Source organism: Pelophylax lessonae (genome assembly GCF_965119305.1).
Source record: "Pelophylax lessonae genome assembly, chromosome: 4".
Lineage (NCBI taxonomy): Eukaryota > Metazoa > Chordata > Amphibia > Anura > Ranidae > Pelophylax > Pelophylax lessonae.
Window position 1 is genome coordinate 345,684,840 of NC_138771.1, and position 20,095 is coordinate 345,704,934.

At 44.4% G+C, this 20,095-nt stretch overlaps 1 protein-coding gene across 1 annotated transcript in view; it reads left to right on the plus strand.

The window, feature by feature from the left end:
- Positions 1 to 20,095, plus strand: part of PRELID2 (PRELI domain containing 2) — a 201,437-nt gene that overhangs the window by 102,199 nt on the left and 79,143 nt on the right. The window contains exons 2-3 of the mRNA XM_082256215.1: positions 6,333 to 6,390; positions 9,658 to 9,731. Coding sequence (XP_082112341.1) covers positions 6,333 to 6,390; positions 9,658 to 9,731 — 132 coding nt within the window. The remainder of the gene's footprint in view (positions 1 to 6,332; positions 6,391 to 9,657; positions 9,732 to 20,095) is intronic.

The following is a 20,095-nucleotide window of genomic DNA, read 5'->3' on the forward strand; positions in this document are numbered from 1 at the left end:
TGTGCTCCTTCCTCTGGACAAACTCCAGAAACTGCAGGTTGCAATTCATCTGCTGGTCCTCCCTCCGGACTTGATTGCGGTTGCTGGGCCTAATGGTGTCTACTTTCAAGGCGGTTCCGTTTGCACAGTTTCATACTGGGTCCCTGCATAGGGAGATTCTGAACAAATGGGACAAGACTCGGCAGTCTCTGGACAATCGGATCCGGCTAAGCTGGGGAACGAAGGAGTCCCTGATATGGAGACTTCGTTCTCCGGTGCTTCGGCTGGACAAATCCTTCCTCCCCGATTATTGGACAGTGGTCATTACGGATGCAAACCTCTCCGGCTGGGGAGGCGTCCTCGGCAAAAATTATGCTCGGGATGTGGACACTAGAAGAGCCAAGACTACCGCTCAATGTTTTGGAGCGATCAGACTGTGCCTGGACCATTGGACGTATCGTCTTCAGGGATGTCCAGTGCGCATTCAATCGTACAATGCCACGGCCGTAGCTTATGTCAATCACCAGGGGAGCACAAGAAGTGTCCTGGCGGCTCTGGAGGGAGCCGGTATTCTAAGGTGGGCAGAACTCAGTTCCAGCCCTCTCCACCGTTCACATTCCCGGGGTGGAAAACTGGCAGGCGGATTACCTCAGTCGGCAGGCGATAGACCAAGGGCAGTCCTCTCTTCATCCGGAGGTGTTTCATCAGTTGTGTCTCTGGGGGGGCATCCTCGAGGTGGATCTGTTGTTGTCTCGGCTCAACAGAAGGGCGCAGAAATTTGTGGCTCGGTCACGGGATCCTTTGGCGGACGCCACAGACGTGCTAGTGGCCCCGTGGGGTCACCATCATCTAATTTACGCCTTCCCTCCACTCAAGCTTCTGCCACTACTTTTACGCAGGATTGAGGCAGAAGGGATTCCGGTCATCTTAGTGGCTCTGGACCGGACTCGCTGGGCTTAGTACGCCGATCTGGTGCGGCCGGTCACCGACTTTCCTTGGAAGCTTCCTCTCAGGGAGGATCTGCTGTCCCAAGGACCAATCTTCCATCCTTCTTTACAGTCGCTGGCTTTGACAGCTTGGCTGTTGAATGCCAGGTGCTGATGGATAGAGTTTTGTCTGAGTCGGTGATTCCAATGCTGTTAAAAACTAGGACATCTAGGAAGATTTACCATCGTACGTGGAAGTCGTATATTCCGTAGTGTGAGTCTTTTGAGGTTCATCCTTCTCGGTGGTTTGGATCTTGACCTTCCTTCAATGGGGGGGTTGAACAGAAATTGGCCTTGAGTACCATCAAGGGTCAGATTTCGGCTTTGGCGGTCTTCTTCCAACGACCCTTGGCCACACACTCCCTGGTGCGCACCTTTTCTTCAGTGATGTTCGACCCTAAAGACCTCAATTTGCTGCTTTTGGCCCTCCAGAAGCCTCCCTTTTGAGAACCTTTGGGAGATTGCTTACGTTGTCTCAGAAGGTGGCTTTTTTTGTGGCTATCACCTCTGCGTGCAGGGTGTCGGAACTGGTGGTGTTCTCCTGTCATTCACCTTACTTGGTGATTCACAGAGATAAGATGGTTATTGCCCCCCCCCCCCCCTTTACATCATTCCTTCCAAAGGTTGTTTAATTTCCATTTGAATGCAGACCTTGTGTTGCCTTCCCTATGTCCCAGGCCAAAACATTTTAAGGAACTTGCTTTGCATACCTTACATGTGATTCGGCCAATTAGGGTGTACCTGGTAGCTACTGGGTCTTTTAGGAAGTCAGACTCCCTATTTGTGCTTACGGATAGGCCTCGGAAAGGGTTGCTGCTTTCTCTGCGACCATTTTCAGATGAATCAGAGTTATTCAGACCTATTCCATCAGGGGTCAGGTTCCTCCTTTCCCTGTCAAGGCACACTCTTAATTGGGCGCTTAGTGCCTCCTGGGCTTTCCATCATTGGGCGTCAGTGACGCAGGTTAGCAAGGCGGCCACCTGGTCGTTGGTGCACTTTTCACATAGTTCTTTAAAGGGGATGTGTTGGCATCTGTGAATGCTTCTTTTGGCTGCAAAGTTTTGTAGGCTGCTGTTGAGGACCTGATCCTCTTTGAGGGTGTATTTGTTTTTTTTTTTTTCAGATGGGCTCCAGTTGTTGTTTTGGTTCAGCTTCTGTTGCCTGAGTACCTATAGCTGAGGGAGGGAATATATCCCCTGGGACTGGCCATAGGCGTATCCAGCTTCTTTTTCTGCCTAGTGTCCTGCTCCTGTAGGGGGCAGTATAACCCAATGGTTATGAAGATCAGGAGCTGTGTCCGTCAATGAACATCGGAGAAATGGATTTTATGTTAAGTCAAAAACTCAATTTTTTGTTGACCGGTTCTCTTTATTAAAAGAACCTGCATGTCTCCTCTTGGCTTCACTGAAGCCAGGCACCCCCTGTGGGGGTCTGTCAATAGGGGGAGGGGTGGTATTTGAGGCAGTTGGGGGTCTGTCAGTAGAGAGAGGGGGTTGTATCTGGGGGTCTGTCAGTGAAGAGAGGGGGTGGTATTTAGTAGGGTTGGGGGGTCTATCGGAGGGAGGGAGTGATATTTGGAGGGTGTGGGGGTAGAGGGTGGTATTTAGGGGGTAGGGGTCTGTCAGTGGGGGAAGAGGGTGATATTTGAGGGGGTAGGCGTCGGTCAGTAGGGGCAGGGGTGGTATCTTGGGGGTCTTTCAGTGGGGGGTGGTATTTGGGGGGAGAGGTGGTATATGGGCAGGGTTGGGATGGTCTATCTGTAGGTGGTGGGGGTCTGTTGGGGGGTGGTAGTTGGTGTGTCGGCCAGTAGTTTGGGGGGTAGAGGAGAGGTCGTAATTTGCGGGGTGTGGGTGTATCAGTGGGCGGCAGGGGGGTAGTTGGGGTATGTCAGTGGGGAGAGTAGTGGTGGGGGTCACTCAGTGGGGGCAGGGATTGGTAGTTGGAGAGGTTGAGGGTCTTCCAGTGGCACCCTTTCCCTCCATTGACAGACCCTCAACCCCGCCAAATACCACTAACTCCCTCCACTGACAGACCCCTAACCCCTTCAAATATCACCCCCCTCCCCCCATTCACAGACCCCCAAATATCACACCCTCCCAACTCACAGACCCCCAAATACCACCCTGTAAACCCACTTGCAGACTCCCACCCTCTCAACCTACTGACATCCCCCCCTAATACCACCCCCTCCCTCCACAAACAGACCCCCAACCCCCTCCCTCCACTGCTTTTGTTTTGTTTTTTTTTTTTAGTCTAAATGGGAGTCCCAGGACAAAATTTCACCTACAGACCCCCTCAGTGCGGCGGTGGAACCCTCTAGGTCGCAGCCCCTGTCGGCTTTTTCAGACGTTTTGGAAAGCCTGGTGTCAAAAGTGAATTTAGTATTGAAAAGTATTGCTACATGTAAGTGCCATTTGCCTTCGCCTCCCTCTTTAGTATCTTCAGATTCTGAGGCAGATATGGCTGCCGCAGACGCACCCCACCTTGGCTCTGTGCCATTGCATTCTGGTTGCGAAGAGGACATGTATCACGTACCTGGAGATGAGCCTGACACTGTGAGGAAGGCCTCCCTTGCGCCTCCGACTCGGGACCCCTGATAGTGCAGACAGGGGACACCGGAGTATAGAGTAGCACGAGTGCCTGGAGGTTTGCTTGAAGCGGACGATGGCCACTGGTGAAGGTCGCCAGAGAAGTCCGATGAGCAGGGTGTTGAGCAGGCAGCAGGTGCTGGAAGCAGGGGTTCCTGGGTAACAGTAGGAGCCTCCTGGGCAGGATGGACGGATCTGGGAATGACAGAAGCGTGGTAAGACAAGCCGGGTCAGGAGCCAATTGGGAACGTAGAAGCCAGTAGGAGCAGACAGGAAGAGAGGTCACGGGACAAGCCAAGGTCGGTGCAGGTGGAGAGCAGAGACTTGTCGGGACAAGCCGGGTCTGGAACTAGGAACAAGATGCAGGTAAACAGGTAACAGGTATCCAAGGCTGAAGACAAAGCAGCACTAGAGCAGTGTAATGGCTGGGTTTAAATAGTCCTTTTGGCGCCAATGTCTAACGCACGTTCGCGATTGCGCAAGTTCGCGCATGCGCATTGGCCATTGTCAGGTTTCTGACAGGAACCCATCTTTGCACAGCAAACGTTCTCTTACAACATGTCTTTGTCAGCCACCGCACGGGAAAGCATATTGGTGGAAGAACTTGTAGTTTCAGTGCGAGCAACCCTAAAATTGGCGGATGAGTCTACAGTGTCAGGAAGGCAGGTGTCTTTTAGCACCCGCAAATCCCAGGAACATTTTCATATATTTTCATATTGTAATTTAACATTATGTGCATCAAGCACATGCTAGTGGATGCCCAAGTGTTTCAAACGCCGATATCCCTTCGCGGATGCGGTTTCCACTCGGTGGACTGTGCCACTACAGGTGGATCATCTGGTTTGCAGACTGAATAAGTCTACTGTGGTCCCAGTGGAAGATTCCTTGGCCTTTGTCCCGCCATTTACATGTGTTAGCGGGCACAGACCATCACTGAATGGGTGAAGTTACATAAAGGTCACTTGGAAATGGAACAGATTTCCCCAGGGCTGATTGAGCTCATGGATCAAATTGTTCAAGCCCTGCTGTATATATGTGATGCGTCGCTGGATGCGGCTCCCCTAGTGGCCATAGTGTCTGCGGTGGGGATTGCTATTGGATGCATGGTGTGGTTAAAGAGCTGGTCTGCGCACCAGGCTTCCAAAAAGGCTCTTTCTGACCTTCCCTTTACGGGGGAGAGGTTGTTTGGATCCTCCATGGATGAGTTGACCAAAGGCCTTACGGGTGGGAAGAGTAGTCCTCTCCCTCAATCCTCTAAGGGCAAGGCACCACGTAATAGACAGGGGCCTGATTTTACTGCTCATAGGCCGCTTTTTCCTGCTTCCGATTCGCAGGAAAAAGGAAAGCCTTTCAGGTCTTCTGGGGGTTCCAAGAAGACCTTGTCAGGAAAACCGAAGACGGGCCAATCCGGATCTGCAGAAAAATCTTTGACTGCATGAAGGGGCGCCCTCCCCCATTTCTGGGGTGGGGGGGGGGGGGGAGTCTTTGCGTCTTCCTGGACCTCAAGGTTCTGAACCACTTTGTGCGGGTACAGAAGTTTCAAATGGAGTCCATTCGCATGGTAGTGGCGTCCCTACACCAGGGAGACTTTTTGGCCTCCATAGATATCAAGGATGCATAGCTACACATGCCTATCTACGCTGGACTCCAGCGGTTTCTCCGCTTCGCTATAGGAGAGGAGTATTATCAATTTGTGGATTTTCCCTTTTGTCTCTCCTCTGTCCCCAGGGTTTTTACTAAGGCGCTGGCCCTGGTGTTGGCATTTCTGTGCCAGCGGGGGTACTGGGGTACCTGGACAATCTCCTATTGAGGGCAGACTCATTCAGCCCTGTTGGGCGATTTGACTGTCACTGTCCAAACACTGCAAGAGTTCGGTTGGAACATCAATTTAAAAAAATCCGCCCTGATACCTTCACTGAGACTGGGTTATCTGGGCTTGACTCTGGATTCCGCTTTGGCGAGGGTCTTTCCTCCCCCGGACAAGCGGCAGGGGGATATCCCAATGGTCAAGAAGATATGAAGCTGCGTCTGTCAATGAACTTCAGAGAAAAGGATTTTACGATAAGTCAGTTTTTTTACAACTGACTGGCTTCACACTGAGAAGAAATCACAGGCCGTCAGTAAGGAAAATCTAACTGTCTGACTCAAAGGAAACCTATTGAGAAAGTATAGAGGCTGCTACCGCTGACCCTCCTGATGATTAATTCTTGTTTTCTGGTGGTTATTGTGATCCAGTTTCTTTAGTAATTTCTGAGTCCCTAACTCAGAACACGTATGGAGTGAAGGAGTTCTAAATTTAACCACTTTCTAACTTTCTAATTTGCAGGCTTGTTATGAGTCAATGACAAAGTATTGAAGGCAGAGATAGGCAGGCAACTAGCATTTTCATAAAGAGGTCAGCATTTTTCTGTCCTTTTTAGGTACAGCTATAATGTTTGCTGAATAACCGAAATGGCTAATTTTATAATATTGTTGGCTGTATTTGATCTTAAATTCTAAGTTTGGTAAACTGTGAGTACACAAATATAAACACCCATTTTAACAATAGTTATTTTTCTTTTTTTTCTCTTTTTTTTCCTAAATTGTGACTTTTAGAATTACCTCATTTTGTTTCCATTTACTCTGAGTTTTATTGATGATCTCTGGTGATAATTCTCAACGTTCCTATTCCTTGTTATATGCTTATCAGCCTTGCAGATTTGCTTCCATTTTTCATATGTGAACCATTTTCAAAACTTTCTTTCAGTCTCTTATTGCTTGTTGTATATTTTTCCTCTAGTATCCAACGCCTTTAGAGAAACATGTTACATCTGTCAAAACTGTGGAAGAACAATCAGGTAAGCAAGCATCTAAACCATATTTTGTTAAAAAGATGAGATAACGGCAAGTGAAGGTGCTGTCTATAGCAGCCTAAAAATGCTCAGGTTTTGTGGGTTGAGGAGAAAATTCTAAAAGTACATAGTTTTAATATATCATTAAAGTGATAAATATTTTTTTCATTCAAATTCTAAACATGCCATACTTCGCATGCCCTGTGCAGTGGTTTGTACAGAGCAGCCTCTTCTTCTGGGGTTCCCTGCTGGAGCTCCTGTCTCCTCCACTTTGATGAGTGCACCCATAGAAAGACTTTCATGGGGGCGCATGTGTGATCCAGAGCTGCGCGGCCTGTGTCTATAGATGGATAGCATGGCACGGCCCTGCCCTCTGCTCCTTTGTCACACAAATTGATTTGACAGCAGCAGGGGCAAAGGACTGCCATATGCATGTGAGGAGGTTGAGAGCAGAAAGAGTTGCTCTCATGCACAGTGCTGGGTGGAGATCAGCCTCAGGTAAACGTGGAGAGGGAGCTTGGGTAAGCAGTGGGGGGGCTCGGTGGCCTGTGGCACAGAAGACTGCATTAACTTTTGTACCTTTTTGAATATAATATATATATATATATATATATATATATATATATATATATATATATATATATATATATATATATATATATATATATATATATATATATATATATTATGTATATATGTTAGTATATGCGTATGTATATACTAGAGATGGACTGATTATCGGCAACACCGATATATCGGGGGCCGATATGCACTTTCCCCGCTATATCGGAATCAGCCTTTTGATTTACCGATATTTAGGGAAAGTGCTTGTACCCCGGTAACGGTGTCCGTAGCCAATGGTTGACTGCCTTGTAATGACAACCGATGCGGCTGAGAAGCCGCTCGGCTGTCATTACAAGGAGCGGGAGGGACGTCCACTACCGCTGCCTTCCGCAGCTCGGCCCGGGTCTCCCGTCCCACTGGGCTTCCTACCTCCTGACATCACTTCCGGGTACTTGGCGCTGAATTAAAAAAACCGACAGCATTCAAAACAGCCAAACTTGGCGTTTTGAATGCTTTTCGGTGCTGAGGAGGGGTTTGGACTCCCAGATCCCTCCACAAGGAGTACCTGTAGAAAAAAAAAAAAATGTTTTTACATGCGTGAAAATATCGCCTGATACCGATATCCGTTGACCAAAATATCGGTAATGGCATTAAAAAAACAATATCGGTCGATCACTAGTATATACACGGCTCACAAAAATTAATGAAACACTTTTTAATCAGAGTGAAGCATCAAGTCAATTAAAAACCTAATTACACCTTATAATATAAGCAGCGCCATCACCTCCATTCTTATCTATTTATATAGTCTTTTGGCTATAGTTTAAGTGAGGCTGCAGCTTATTAGTACTTATTTATATCCTTTGATTCCTTAGCGCGGATTCTATTATCTTTTTATCAAGTCAATTAAACTCCTGGGATATTGATCTGGAGGCCACTGATTGATTTTTTTTTTTTCCCCTACTCCTCTTTTCTGACTGTTTTTCACTAGTTTTGCATTTGGCTAGGGTGAGTGTCACTACTGGTAGCATGAGGCGATACCTGCACCCTATAGAGGTTGCACAGGCATTCGAACTCCTCCAGAATGGCACATCAATACGTGCCATTGTCAGAAGGTTTGCTGTGTGAGACAGGCAGCTACTCTAGGAGAGCTGGGCAGGTTCAAAGAAGGTTCTTAACCCATCAGCAGGACTGGTATCTGCTCCTTTGTGCATGGAGGAACAGAATGTGTACTTCTAGAGCCTTACAAAATTACCTCCAGCAGGCCACTGGTGTGAATGTCTCTGACCAAACAATCAGAAACAGACTTCATGAGGGTGGCCTAAGGGCCCAACATCCTGTAGTGGGCCCTGTGCTCACTGTCCAGCTACGTGGAGCTTGATTTAGCATTTGCCATTGAACACTAGAATTGGCAGGTCCGCCACTGGCGCCCTGTGCTTTTAACAGTTGAGAGCAGGTTCACCCTGAGCACATGTGATTAGGTCTGGAGAAGCCATGGAGAACGTTATGCTGTCTGTGACTTTGTTAAGCATAACCGATATGGTGGTGGGTCAGAGATGGTCTGGGGAGGCATATCCGCGGAGGGACGCACAGACCTCTACAGGCTGGACAATGGCACCCTCACTGCCAATAGGTATTGGGATGAAATTTTTGGACCTTTTTTTCAGACCTTACACTGGTGCAGTGGGTCCTGGGTTCCTTCTGGTGCACGACAATGCCCGGCCTCAGGTGGCGAGACTATGCAGTCAGTTCCTGGAGGATGAAGGAATTAATACCATTGAATGGCCCCCATGCTCACTTGACCTAAATCCAATAGAAGACCTCTGAAACATTCTGTTTTGGTCCATCTGACGCAACCAGGTTATACCTTTGTTCTTGTCTGTTTAGCAGCTCAGTGATACCCTGGTCCAGATCTGGGAGGAAATACCCCAGGACACCATCCGTCGGTTTAAAAGGAGCATGCCCGATGTGGTCAGGCATGCAAACAAGCACATTCAAAAAAATTGACTAGCCTGCTGCATTATTTTTTCACTTTGTTTTTCGGGGTGTCTTTGAATTGAGCCCCTCTGTAGGTTGATCATATTTCATTTCCATCAGACGATGTGGCATCCTTTTGTTCCTGACACTTTACCCAGTCCATATCCAGCATGATATTTTTCCCCATTGAGATTTGATCTGTTTTCAAAGTGTTCCTTTAATTTTTTGGAGCAGTGTATGTAAAACACGCACACACCTACCCCTTTATGTAACCAGTATAGCTAGTATCAAAATGCAGCCTATTGGCTTTAATTAGATGATTTGCTGTTATAATTAGATAACATCATATCAGTAATTAAACATTTTCTGCTGTGTAATCAATTGTGCTAAAGCTAGTGTATTAATTTGATTTGCAAGCCAAAGTGTCAGATTTATATCATTGTTACAGGACCTCAATAGATGTGTTCTCTAGTTGAAAATCGGGAAGTGTGAATGGGGGTCTTATGCATTTTGATTATGTTTCTCTCCAATAAAAGCTCTTAACCTCCTCCCCTCCCAGAGATGATACTTTTTTTTTTTTTTTTGATTTCTCTACTGTTTTTTTACAGTGTTGATGTTCAATGCAAAAGAAGTCGTAGCTATTATAAAACTGTATCTGGAAATACAATGCTTTAGATAGAAATGATGCAATCTCCTGCTGTCTTTTTTTTTTTTCATCCCTTCAATGAGCAGACCCAGAAACTGGCATTGTGTACAGGCGGAGGATTGCAACATGCAATAATGTTATTCCATCGTTTCTACAAAAGGTAAGTCCTGGTTTAGTACAATACCATATTCAGCTGGAATACCTTACTGTAACTTGGCAGGACACCAATAGTATTTATTGCATTTAGGAAACTTCTGGACACTCACAATCCAGTATATTTTTTCTTGGCAAGCCAGACATTACAATCAAAGTCTTGGCACTGGGTAGTTAGGATGACCATCCAGTTTGAAGCTGGAAAATGCTTTAAATTGGAAGGTAAGGTCTGCTATCAAATTAGCTTCCTGCATTAAGTTGCACCCTATTTTTCATCAATGATATGTTTAAAATATGTAATTGTTTTATTCTACCTTTTTTTTTTTTTTCTTTAAAAGCTATCTGCATCACATGACCGCATTGCCTATGAGGTTATACATGCCTGGCAGCTTTTGTGCTGATCTTCTTCCTAATAGTGCCAGTGGCCATGAACATTGAGGGCATTTGTATGGTAGCAGGACACCAGATAGTAGGGGCAATGGGGTGGGGCTAGCTGGAAGGGTGGCAGTGTCAGGTGGGGCTGGTTGGGTGGGGAATGGGGCAGTGCTTGCTGGAGCTGTGCTGCGATCCTTACATTGACAACTGTTTCAGGAAGTGCCTCTGAACAGCCACATTCAGCTGCACAGGCACACCGTTTTCAGTGACGTTTGCTGATTGTCTAGATTAAACTGCGGTTTCTAATTGGATAATTTAATGAATCAAACAAATACAAGCACCGTCATCCACCACAGCAGATGGCTTGTAGTTCTCATAGTTCATTGATTCTTCCTAATGGTTAGGTAACTGCCTGACTACTGCCCATACAGGGGGTATGAGCAAAAAGCTGAGAGTCTGCAGGAGCCTGGCATTTTACCCGTGATCTGCTGATTGCAGGTGCGGTGTCTTGCAGGCTGCAATTCAAGAAAAAATGATTAATGCACATTTATTATTTATTTTGAAGGTAAAAAAAAAAAAGGAACTTATCCTTTGAATAGAATTGCTCCCTGTTCTGGTGTTTTTTTCTAAAATCTTAGTTTTTGTTGCCCATGATGTCATTACTAGCAATCAAACAAATTTTTTTTAGTATGGTTAGATGCCTGGAGGAGAATCCAGAGAGCTGCTGCGCTTCACATCTGATGTGCTTACCGTTTCCCCGAAAGGAAACTGCTTTTTCCTTTGGACAGGTCACAACAAAGTGTTATGTCAGTCGGACCATCTTAACCTCCCTGGCGGTATGATTCTGTCAGGAATTCTGTACCAAAAGCGGTACAATTTTTTTTTAATGGAAATTTGGCGTTATGTATTATAGGCCTACAATTCTTAGTAATTACTGACTTAAACCTGACCAAAACAAGACTCTAGTAGACATCCCAGATGTGATAAATTTGAAACAAAAACGCATGAATTATAATCTAATCAATAATATAATTTTATTATATAATATATAATCTAATATTATATATATATATATATATATATATATATATATATATATATATATATATATATATATATAAAATTATATTATTGATTAGATTATAATTCATGCGATATATATATATATATATATATATATATATATATATATATATATATATATGTGTGTGTATGTATATATATATATGTGTGTGTGTGTATGTGTGTATATATATGTATGTATGTGTGTGTGTGTGTGTGTGTGTGTGTGTGTGTGTGTGTGTATATATATACACATACATACATACATACATATATATAATATATAATATATATATATATATATATATATATATATATATATATATATATATATATATATATATATATATATATATATATATATAATGTTATGTGTGTGTTTTGTGCAACGTTCAATGTTTGAATTTCCCTCCCTAGTTCCGCTCCCATGCAGCATTGCTGCTGCAGGGAATGGAACTAGGAAGTCATCACACCGACGGAGGACGGACGAGCGGCGGGGATCTCAGACGGCTGGCGATCTCCGCAATGGGAGATCATCGTTGGATCGCCAGGAGAAGGTAAGAGACCGCTGCGCGCTCTGACCATCCACCCCGAGTGTGACTCGGGGATAACGATCCTAGCACAGAAAATCCACCCCGAGTCACGCTCGGGGTTACCGCTAGGAGGGTTAACCACTTGCCTACAGTGCACTTTCACCCCCTTCCTACCCAGACCGATTTTTAGCTTTCAGCGCTCACACTTTGAATGACAATTACTCAGTCATGTAACGCTGTACCCATAAAAAATTTGTGTCCTTTTTTTCACACAAATAGAGCTTTCTTTTGATGGTATTTAATCACTACTAAGTTTTTTCTTTTTTGTGCTTTAAATAAAAAAATACTGAAAATATTGTGAAAAAACGCATTTTTCTTTGTTTCTGTCATAAAATTTTGCAAATTAGTCATTTTTCTTCACAAATTTTGGCCAAAATTTATACTGCTACTTATCTTTGGTAAAAATAACCCAAATAATTGTATATTATTTGAGCTTTGTGAAAGTTAGAGTCCACAAGTTATGGTGCTAATTATTAAAAATTTATCACACTTGATCACACCTGATATACTGAAGGCCTATTTCATTTCTTGAGACACTAAAAAGTCAGGAAAGTACAAATACCCCCCAAATGACCCCTTTTTGGAAAGTAGACATTCCAAGGTATTTAATAAGGGGCATGGTGAGTTTTTTGAAGTTGTAATTTTTTCCCACAATTCTTTGCAAAATTAAGATTGTTTTTTAAATTTTTTTTACAAATTGACGTATTAGGTTATTTCTCTCACACAGCATATGTATACTTGCAACTACACCCCAAAACACATTCTACTACTCCTCCTGAGTATGGGGATACCACGGGTGAGACTTTTTTCACAGCCTAGCCACATACAGAGGCCTAACATCCAAGTAGCACCGTCCGGCATTCTAGGAGCATAAATTACACATATAATTTCCTGACAACCTATTGCACTTTTAGGCCCTGGAGCACCAGGACAATGGAAACCCCCATAAAATGACCCCATTTTGGAAAGCAAACAACCCAATGTATAATTTTTGAGGCATAATGAGTCTTTTGAACGTGTCATTTTTTTCCACAAGTTTTTGGAACCTGTGGAAAGAAAATGAAAATGCATTTTTTTTACACAAAGTTGTCCATTTATGAAATATTTACAACACATAGCATGTACATAGAAAAAATTGCACCCCAAAATACATTCTGCTACTCCTCCTGATTATGTCAATACCACATGTGTGAGACTTTTTCACAGCCTGGCCACATACAGGGGCCTAACATCCAAGTAGCACCGTCCAGCATTCTAGGAGCACGAATTACACATTTCATTTCCTGACAACCTATCGCACTTTTGAAGGCCCTGGAGCACCAGGGCAATGGAAACCCCCATAAAATGACCCCATTTTGGAAAGCAAACAGCCTAACGTATAATTTTTAAAGCATAATGAGTCTTTTGAATATGTAATTTTTTTCCCACAAGTTTTTGGAAAATGTGGAAAGAAAATGAAAACGCATTTTTTTTACACAAAGCTGTCCATTTATGCGATATGTCTAACACATAGCATGTACATAGCAAAAATTGCACCCCAAAATATATTCTGCTATTCCTGAGTATGGCGATACCACGTGTAACACTTTTATACAGCCTAGCCACATACAGAGGCCCAACATCCAAGTAGCACTTTACACAAAGTTGTCCTTTTATCCACTTTAAGATTGGGCCTATTTTTGACACTTGGTGTTTACAAGCTTAAATCATTTTTTTTTGCTAGAAAACTACTTAGAACCCCCAAACATTATATATTTTGTTTTAGCAGAGACCCTAGAGAATAAAATGGAGATAGTTGCAATATTTGTTATCACACCATCTTTGCGCAGCAGTCTTCCAAATGCAATTTTTTTTAATTAAAAAATTAGAAACCAGTAAATTTAGCCCAGTTTTTTTCCATAATGTGAAAGATAATGTTACGCCGAGTAATTAGATACCCAACATGTCATGCTTCAAAATTGCGAACGCTCACAGAATGGCGCCAAACATTGGTACTTAAAAAATCCCCAAAGGCAACATTTTAAAAATTTCTACAGGTTACCAGCTTAGAGTTACAGAGGAGGTCTAGGGCTCAAATTATTGCTCTCGCTCTAATGATCGCGGCGAAAGAAGCTCTTGTACCCCAAATAAGCTCTTGTACCTTTTTTGGGTGCCATGCGTTGTTTGTGCGATGTTACCGTGTTTCGGCAGGCGGAAATCGTGGCAACATTGCACAGCGTTTGGGGTGCTATTGCAAATCACGGGCAACGCACAGGCGTCCCGCGATTTGCAATGATTTCCGGGTCGCGGGCAGAATCGCTGTGATTCTGCCCACAATCGCTACGCTCGCATGTGAAGGTAGCTTTATGGGTGGCAATTTCTGGGCACTGATGAGGTGACTGTTGGGTGACAGGTGCAATTGGGGTGGGCTGAGGACTGTGTGGGGACCTTTATTGCTGTGATTTTACTTTTACAGGTGTACAGAGCAGTAACTCACTGTCTGTCTCTGCTCTCCTCACACTGGAAACTGTGTGAGGGGAGAAGAGCTAGTAACAGTGAGTTACTGCTCTGTGTTTACATTTTGTGATCGGCTGTGAATGAATGGATTCACAGCCGATCACATAGTAAACAGCCACTGTCAGTGACTGTTTACTACTGCCGGTGACTAGCTGTGTTCCTAGGGAACACAGAGCCACCGACATGACTGCGCTGCGTGCTCCCGATCGCGCATGCGCGGTCTTCTTCCGGGCTTTGCTATTGTGATCGGCTGTGTGATTGAAACACAGCCGATCACGTGGGAAACAGCCATGCCCATTGGCTGTTTCCCCCCTGCCGGTGACGCGTCCCGGGGACACGCCGCCACTGACAGTGCAGGGCGGCGCGCATACGATTGCGCGCCTGCCCTGCCTGAATGGGTGGACGTCATATGACGTCCGCCCAGAACAATGGCCGCACCATCCCGCCGTCATTTGACGGTGGGGGGGCGGCAAGTGGTTAATGAGGGCGGTGTGACGTAAACATGTCAATGCTGCATTCAGAGAACTAAGCTAGCAGCTCTTGGCCCCTCCACAGTGAGCGCTGGAGGGGCAGAGCAAAAATCCGGTGACTGGCAGTCTCCAGCTCTCTGTTCAGTGATGACTGAGAACTAAGAGATCAGCAGACTTTGATTGCTCATTTCTCTGTTCTAGGAGCAGCGGGGGACAGGTGCAGCATCAGATTGATGCTGCATCACCTAGCTGAGTATTGTGTGTGTATATGTATGTATGTATGTGTGTGTGTGTGTGTGTGTGTGTGTATGTATATATGTATGTGTGTAATATATATATATATATATATATATATATAGTCGGGGCATGCGCAGTGTGATAAGGAAGAGATTATCGGGAGGAGACGCTTAAGCCACTTGGCGGTAACATGGCAGAGTCAGCCCAAAAAACAGGAAGGCTGCCAAGGAAAAGCCCACTGCTACTCGCCTCATGGAAGAGGAAAAGTCGCTCAGGGTGGCTACCACTAAATGACCGGATTTGTTTTTTTCCTTGTCTGCGGGGGGGGGGGGGGGGTTGTTCCAATGTCTGTCATTAGGCTCTGGTGACCCCCATGTTTACCCTAGGTAATGTAGCCTATGCATCTGAATATTGCAGGAAGAGTGATTGGTTGGTAATCTTCTCTTCTCTGGCAGAAGTCCCTATCGGGACCCAGGAGGCCTCTATCATATTACCCCCTATTGCAGCTAAACACTAGCTCCTCTAAGAGAGATGCTAACTGCTGGGATAGATTGTCTTGATCATATACAAAGCCTCTTTGTTACACCTGTATTAACAAACTGGCAGGTGAAGAGGCCTCAAAGTTAATATAAGAATGCCTCCTTTCCCTGAGTTCAGGAGGATAGAAAAGCAAGCCCTATGGCTGTGGTAAAAAGGGGGAAAAACAACAATGGTGTGTACTTTCTTTTACCTGGGGAGCTTAGCAGCAGTATCCCTGATTGAAGCCAGGTGGGTTCTTTGGCTTGTCATAGTACTCCCTCCCTTAATGAGGGTACTACAATCTTTCCCTTTAACACTGGGGTAAGTAACCCAGAAGCTTCAGCTAGACCCAGGTCCACATCCTCCTCTTAAAATCAGGAGATGCTGTGGTCATTGCAACTTTAAGTTGCTAGTTCCTCACTATAAACCCTATTTTTACATCGATAAGGGTGTTTCTAGTGAAGGAGAATGGGAATGTAAGGTGGAGTTCAGTAACCTGAAGGTTACATGGGTAATTCCACAGTTTTTTTTTTTTTCCCCTGGTCAGCATTGCACGCCAGATAATCGGAATCTCTCCACATATGGTGAAGAGACACAGTAAGGGGTACCCTTGAGGAACCTTTGTTTCTTATGGATTTGCCTGCTATGTTTAACATGCAATGTGTAACAACTTAAAAAATGGCAACCTATTGTTTTCATCCTTACACTACCGTTAGATCAGTTGGTGTGTAAGGCTACATTTCAACTAGTACAACGGCAAAGTCGCGCGATTTGCTGTGCGACTTTGATACAACCTCTAGTCAGAGTGCAATATCAGATAAAAATTGTACTAAAAGGTGCATCAAAGTAGTGCAGGCACCTTTCCAAAGTCGCTGCAACTTTAAGTAGCAGAGGACCAGGGAAGTCGCACCAGTGGAAACAGAGCCTAAGAGTTAATTGGGACCCCTAGTGGTTTGGGCTACTGCCCACTCTGTGATGAACTAGATGCATTGTTTTCTGCAACTCGGTTTGGTGATTTTTTTTTTTTTTTTTGGGGGGTGCAAAAACTTAGATACAAAAAGCTACATTTATTAACCTGTAGTCAATGGTTGCTTGTGAAGCCCTTCGGGTGTCTGATTGCTTCCAAGCTAAAATTGTGTCCAGCCCTTCCTAAGGCTGACTTAATTGATCTCCAGGTCTGTGCTCGTTAAGACCTTAGATGTTAGGAGACTTGGATTCCCACCTGTGGGTATGTAGGATAACGTCACCTACTCATACAAGGTAGGGTAACAGCTAATCTGGTGTATACACCCACCTTAGAGTCCATTCAGACTAGCGCGACTTGTCAGCCTGACAAGTCGCAGTCGGTTGCTCGCCATTAAGTAGTACAGGACCCGTTCTAATAGGAGCGACACAAGTCGCTCCGACTTAGAAAAAGGGTCCTGTGCTACTTTGGGGCGACCTGGGAGCGACTTGCATAGACTTCCATTATGTGAAGTCCCTGCAAGTCGCGCCGAAGTTGGATCGCGCCAGTCTGAATGGGCTGTTCCATTATTTGGAACTACCCTGGTTCTCCTCTGGTGGAGGAAGGTTTAGTATCTAGAGTCCAAGCTATGCTTATACAGGTCCCTCTCAAAAAATTAGCATATTGTGATAAAGTTCATTATTTTCTGTAATGTACTGATAAACATTAGACTTTCATATATTTTAGATTCATTACACACAACTGAAGTAGTGCAAGCCTTTTATTGTTTTAATATTGATGATTTTGGCATACAGCTCATGAAAACCCAAAATTCCTATCTCAAAAAATTAGCATATCATGTAAAGGTTCTCTAAACGAGCTATTAACCTAATCATCTGAATCAACTAATTAACCACTTGCCGACCGCCGCACGACTATCTACGTCGGCGGTCAGCCCCTCACAGGCAAAGCGACGTAGGTCTACGTCGCTAGCCTGTGAGGGTCTAGGGAGCGAGCGTGCGCCGCCGGAGGCGCGCTCCCGCGTGGTCACGGACCCCCCCCCCCCTGCGCGTGTGACCGGCGGACCCGATGTCCGCCGGTCACTCTGCGATCGTCGGGGGAGAGGGAGAAAGTCAGGCGGCTTGTGTAAACAAGCTGCCTGTCATTCTCCCCTGTGTATGAAGGATGATCATACGGTTCTACTATGTAGAACCGTTGATCACTGTTCATACATCTGAAGCCACAGCCAATCACAGTAGAAAGCACGCCCCTAGGGACACACATAGCCCCTCCCTTTAAAAAAAAAAAAAGTTAACCCCTTCACTGCCAATGTATTTTTACAGTAACAGTGCATATGTATAGCACTGATTACTGTGGAAATGTCACTGGTAACCCCAAAAGTGTCAAAAATGTCAGTCAAGGGTCCGATCTGTCCGCCGCAATGTCGCAGTACCGCAAAAAAAATCGCAGATCGCCGCCATTACGCGTTAAAAAAAAAAAACAACAAAAATGACAAAAATCTTTCCCTTTGTTAGTAAACGCGATAACTTTTGCGCAAACCAATCAAAATACGATTTTCGCGATTTTTTTTTCTTTTTTTTTACCAACATAGGTAGCATAAAACAAATTGGCCGAAAATGTTAAATTTTGATTTTTACATTTTTTGGGGGGGGAATTTCATATAAAAAAATGTGAAAAATATTGTTATTTTTGCAAAATTTACGCTCTTTTTTTGTTTATAGCGCATGATCAAAAAATCGCACAGGTGATCAAATACCACCAAAAGAAAGCTCTGTTTGTGGGAAAAAAAGGACGCCAAATTCGTTTAGATACAGCGTCGCACGACCGCGCAATTGTCCGTTAAAGTCACGCAGTGCCGAATCGCAAAATACCCCCTGGTCAGGAAGGGGGTAAAATCTTCCGGGGCTTAAGTGGTTAACTAAACACCTGCAAAAGATTCCTGAGGCTTTTAAAAACTCCCAGGCTGGTTCATTACTCAAAACCGCAATCATGGGTAAGACTGCTGAAGACCTGACTGCTGTCCAGAAGGCCATCATTGACACCCTCAAGCAAGAGGGTAAGACACAGAAAGAAATTTCTGAACGAATAGCCTGTTCCCAGAGTGCTGTATCAAGGCACCTCAGTGGGAAGTCTGTGGGAAGGAAAAAGTGTGGCAGAAAACGCTGCACAACGAGAAGAGGTGACCGGACCCTGAGGAAGATTGTGGAGAAGGACCGATTCCAGACCTTGGGGGACCTTCGGAAGCAGTAGACTGAGTCTGGAGGAAGACTGGGGAGAGGGAAATGCCAAAATGCCTGAAGTCCAGTGTCAAGTACCCACAGTCAGTGAATGTCTGGGGTGCCATGTCAGCTGCTGGTGTTGGTCCACTGTGTTTTATCAAGGGCAGGGTCAATGCAGCTAGCTATCCGGAGATTTTGGAGCACTTCATGCTTCCATCTGCTGAAAAGCTTTATGGAGATGAAGATTTCATTTTTCAGCACTACCTGGCACCTGCTCACAGTGCCAAAACCACTGGTAAATGGTTTACTGACCATGGTGTTACTGTGCTCAATTGGCCTGCCAACTCTCCTGACCTGAACCCCATAGAGAATCTGTGGGATGTTGTGAAGAGAAAGTTGAGAGACGCAAGACCCAACACTCTGGATGAGCTCAAGGCCGCTATCGAAGCATCCTGGGCCTCCATAACACCTCAGCAGTGCCACAGGCTGATTGCCTCCATGCCACGCCGCATTGAAGCAGTCATTTCTGCAAAAGGATTCCCTACCAAGTATTGAGTGCATAACTGAACATAATAATTTGAAGGTTGAATTTTTTGTATTAAAACACTTTTCTTTTATTGGTCGGATGAAATATGCTAATTTTTTTAGATAAGAATTTGGGGTTTTCATGAGCTGTATGCCAAAATCATCAATATTAAAACAATAAAAGGCTTGCACTACTTCAGTTGTGTGTAATGAATCTAAAATATAAAAGTCTAATGTTTATCAGTACATTACAGAAAATAATGCACTTTATCACAATATGCTAATTTTTTGAGAGGGACCCGTATAAACTGTGCAAAGTGAAAAATCAGCGCAATCAATAATTAAAATAAAATAAAAGATCACTGAGCTGCTATACCAAAACTTTTTCACTAGAAAGTAGGTAATATTATTAACAAATGGGGGTACAGCGCTAAAGTGAATATGTGCAAAAAGAATAAAGTGCTAATAAAGTAAATGTTAATATTATGCTTGTATAAAGCTTGCCCTCTGCTGTCTATTTTTTAGTTCATATCACCATGACTGACTTTATGCCTGGTCTGGCGGCGTCTCAGAAATACACAATGTGGAATGCACTTTATTGTTGTTCGTAACATTTCTGTTGGTACTTGGATGTACCCTAACTGCTAAGTCAGAAATGCACAAGGGCTTCCAGTGTCATTTGTGTTATAACCACACTGGTATTAATCAAGTGTGCAACTTTAAAGGCTTGTTAAGAACATCTATGTTACACTTCAGGTAGGACACCCGATTAATTGCAGACAGATCCATAAGGAGTGGTATATTGAACATTGTTCACAAACTGACATTCCAACATTCAGTGGTGACGGGGGTCATAGGTTTGCTGTACTTTGGGTGTATACCAGTCCAGCCCTTTTGAACCTATAGAAGAG